Below are 4,044 nucleotides of genomic sequence, written 5' to 3' on the forward strand. Positions count from 1 at the left end.
ACTTGGCCAGCGTGGTTGATTATGGCCTAATCACCCCTAACTTAGGGTAGGCTCCGAGCCCCTCGATGGGGACGTATAGTGAGCTGGTGATGTATACCTTTGAACGTTTGATAGGATGACTATTACTCATTCATTAAAATTAAAATTTAAATAAATTGAATGAATATACACGAATATTATCCTTCAGGACAACAGATGGGACAAAAATTTAATATTAACAATATATTTTACATCTTACTTGTTTTATAAATGCGAATGTTTGGATGTACACATATTTTTTAAGAAGATATCTTCAAAACGGCCGTATAAATCTGGTTGAAATTTGGTATAGATATGTTTGAAAGAATTCACAGACAGACAGTTTTTTTTTATAAATAAAGTCTTAACAAGGAACTGTTAGTTCTGATACTGGGTAGTAACCACAATAAGTATTTATCTCAATTTACAAGATAATCTTATATTTCCAATAGTTAGTCACAAATAAAAATAAAATCCACATTTTAAATTACTAATTTGAAAATCCTAGCCGTCGTCCTAGAGCACGTCGACGAGGAATTAAAAAAACAAGTAGCCAATATGTTCTTACAGACCAGTTTCTACAGTTATGCCAAATTTCAGTGTGATCCATGCAGCTGTTCTGGAGATAACTTCTAATAAACATCCATACATCCAAACATTCGCATTTATAGTACAAGTAAGATATTTCGTAGTCGATTTATTCCATGACAAATTACCCATATTTAAATCAAAAATAGTTGGTGTATTGAATCCTAGTGATGTCGCAGACGTCTAACATTCTGTTTCTTGTTTTGCGAAAGTATGTATATTGCTGTATACACGCTTTTAATTTTGGTTTAATTTACAATTCGTTTTAATACCTACTCTCATTTAATTCGGATTTTTTAGTTAAATTTTGTTTGTAATTTTCATACTCTTTTGTCTATGTTTTATTGTTTATGCACCAATACTTTATACATGCTGTGTTTGTCTGTAAGTGAAATTACATGTTTCCTAAAACCTTTAGTAATAGTGCCAAAAATGTATATAAGAACTCATGTACTTTTGTTGACAAACCAAATAAATAAATAAATAAATAAAATTATCTATCTATCTCTATGTAAAGAAACTCGCGATTTATCACAATCGAGTTATTGCTAGAATTGTGTTTGCAGATCGCTAAATAAAAAAATTAAAAAAATATTTATAAAATTCCAATTTCAAAAAATTGCATAAGCGGTATAAAATTTTGAATCGTTCAAAAAAATAAATATGTTCTTGTCTTTACTTAATTTCTTGACCTTCTTAGTTATCCGAGCACAACTTGAACTACGTAAACAGACTATTGTTGAATATTGAGCGAAACGCATTGTTTTTTGTTTTAAAATTTTGTTCTATAGATAATAAATAATGTAAGACATCGTAGTCTTTGAAAATACTAAACATTTTGATAGTATCATCATCATCAGCTCACTATACGTCCCCACCGAGGGGCTCGGAGCCTACTCTAAGTTAAGAGTGATTAGGCCATAGTCAACCACGCTGGCCAAGTGCGGGTAGACTTCACACTATCTTTGAATTTCTTCTCAGATATGTGCAGCATCACGATGTTTTCCTTCACCGTAAGAACGTCGGATAAATGTACATATGTAAATCGGAAATCGAAAAACACATTTGTACATGGCGGGATTCGAACCCAGGACCTGCAGATTGCAAGTCAAGTGCTTGACCAATGAGCCACCGACGCTCGCTTTGATAGTATATGCCTTTGAAATTCTAAGAAAACAGTACCTATGGAAGACATGGAATTTTTATAAACGAGGTAATTTTAGACAATTTATTAAAGAATTGTGTAGTTATAAGTTAAGCAAATTCCCAATTTGACGTGTGTAATTCAGTCAGTTTGTATAATGTTTTTATCTCTAAGTAATACTGAACCAATTAACATTATTATAATTTTTAAATACGCGTCCATTTTTTTAAATATGTTTTTTTTATATTAATTTGTGATGGGAAACCAAAATAAGAAGAATTAAAAATGTTAAATGAGAAACAGATTAGCAAAATATTCAAACGAAACATTGTCCAAAAAAAGTTGTTACGTAAAAACGTCAGTATTTGCGCTTTCTTTTATGGCCTAAGATTTTTTAGAAGTGTCTGTTTTTGTGATCTTGAACTTTGTTCTCTAGACAGTGTTTATAATATTGCGAAGTTGGAGAAAGTTGCTTGTCTCCTCTCCAATAACGTTAAAGCGTAATTTTTAGAAAATATGATGGAATTATAAAATAAGATTGCTCACGATTATAAAAAAATCGATTTCTAATCGTTACTCGATTTTTTTCGGAAACAATATTTCAATTCTAAATGAATAATTAAAAAGAAAATAAAAATAAATAATAATTAATCCAATTAATAACTTACACCTCAAAAACAAAATTAAAAAAAACACTGGCAACTCACAGTAATCGCGTCGATTTTCATAATTCTAAATTTAAAAACAATAGAAAAAAAATAACGCAATTCGTAATTCTAAATTTAAAAAACTTTCGCCGTGGTAACTTACTTCAAACTAGTTTGTACTGTGGCCGACATTTTCCCGCGCACTACCGACACTCCACGCACTGCAATGCTGACTGACTTGCTTTGCCGCGCATAGTCACGATAAAACCGTGTCAATATATCTACAGAGCTGCTATTTGATGACCATAAAAATAAATTCTATAGAATTATTAAAATGTACATTGTTGCAAAATTCTACCACATTAAATCAATTTGCTTAGCACTTACGAATTGATTTGCACCCTAATTTATAATAAAAAAAAATAGGTTCGTATTTTATAATTTATACTCTTAAATAATACAACAATTATTTCAAAGTAATTTAACAAACTTACAAACTTTACAATAAAAACCGTTAATTATCGTTATTAAAAGATAATTTAAATTTAGTAATTAAAAAGAGCGTCGGTGGCTCAGGGGCACTTGACTTGCAATCTGTAGGTCCTGGGTTCGAATCCCGCCATGTACCAATGTGTTTTTCGATTTCCGATTTACATATGTACATTTATCCGATGTTCTTACGGTGAAGAATCGTGATGCAATCTGCACATATCTGAGAAGATATTCAAAGATATGTGTCAAGTCAACCAACCCGCACTTGGCCATCGTGGTTGACTATGGCCTAGTCACCCCTAACATAGGGTAGGCTCTGAGCTCCTCAGTGGGTACGTATAGTGAGCTGATGATGAATTAAAAATCCAATGTATTTTCAGCATTTAATTTAATATGGTGTGTCAGCTCTAGTGATGTCCGATACACTATTGACAAAAGAAACTAGTCCTTAGAAGCGAGAGTCGTGGGAAAAGCATTTTGCCATCTTTCGTTAACAATTGTCTTCTTTGCTGCAACAACAGTTGAAGGAGATGTAACATGAGATCTTTCATTAACGACATTTGAATATATGCGATAAATTACAATGTTGTTCGAACAAAAATGTGCATGAACCGCCATATTGTGACGTCACATCTGTCAAATTAAGGTGAAGATAAGTAAAACAGACTTTCATAGTGTTTTAAATAATGTTTATTTTATATGTAAATATTTAACTTCAAATAATATTTGCGTAATTTTTTTTTATTGCAATTGTTTTTTTTGACAGAACTAGGTCGTTGACCTATTTATTTTTATTCCAAACGCATAGATCTCCCTTATTGTGTCACATTAGATATTTTACAGATTAAAAAAATAAAACCAAAATATTTCCTTCCTTCTTTGTTCTTTTATACTTTTATTTCCATCTCTGTCTCATAGATTGTTCACCCTTAACGTTACCACATTGACTCATGCAATCCTTTATGTTGGTATCAATATATTTATATTTATAAATAGGCATAGATAAAATTATTACGTCTCTTTCTTTGTTCTTTGTTTATTCTATTCCCATCTCTTTCTAGCACAGACTGTTAACCCTGAGTGACCACTGGCTCTTGCAACCCTTTAATAATGTAGCAATATTGATAAAAAAAAGATTAGATTGTAAGAAATGTA

General features: G+C 31.3%; 1 protein-coding gene across 2 annotated transcripts in view; it reads right to left on the minus strand.

Moving 5' to 3' along the window:
- The window catches only part of LOC106113849 (uncharacterized), a 25,624-nt gene extending 23,001 nt beyond the window's left edge, over positions 1-2,623 (minus strand). For both annotated transcript variants that reach the window (XR_001227682.1, XM_013306882.1), the window contains exon 1: positions 2,561-2,623. Coding sequence is in view for 1 of the 2 variants with exons in the window: in XM_013306882.1 (XP_013162336.1) it covers positions 2,561-2,589 (29 nt within the window). In the remaining variant the exon portion in view is untranslated. The remainder of the gene's footprint in view (positions 1-2,560) is intronic.
- Between the last annotated feature and the right edge of the window lie 1,421 nt (positions 2,624-4,044).

The sequence above is a fragment of the Papilio xuthus genome, unplaced genomic scaffold (assembly GCF_000836235.2).
Source record: "Papilio xuthus unplaced genomic scaffold, Pxut_1.1 DF828177.1, whole genome shotgun sequence".
NCBI lineage: Eukaryota > Metazoa > Arthropoda > Insecta > Lepidoptera > Papilionidae > Papilio > Papilio xuthus.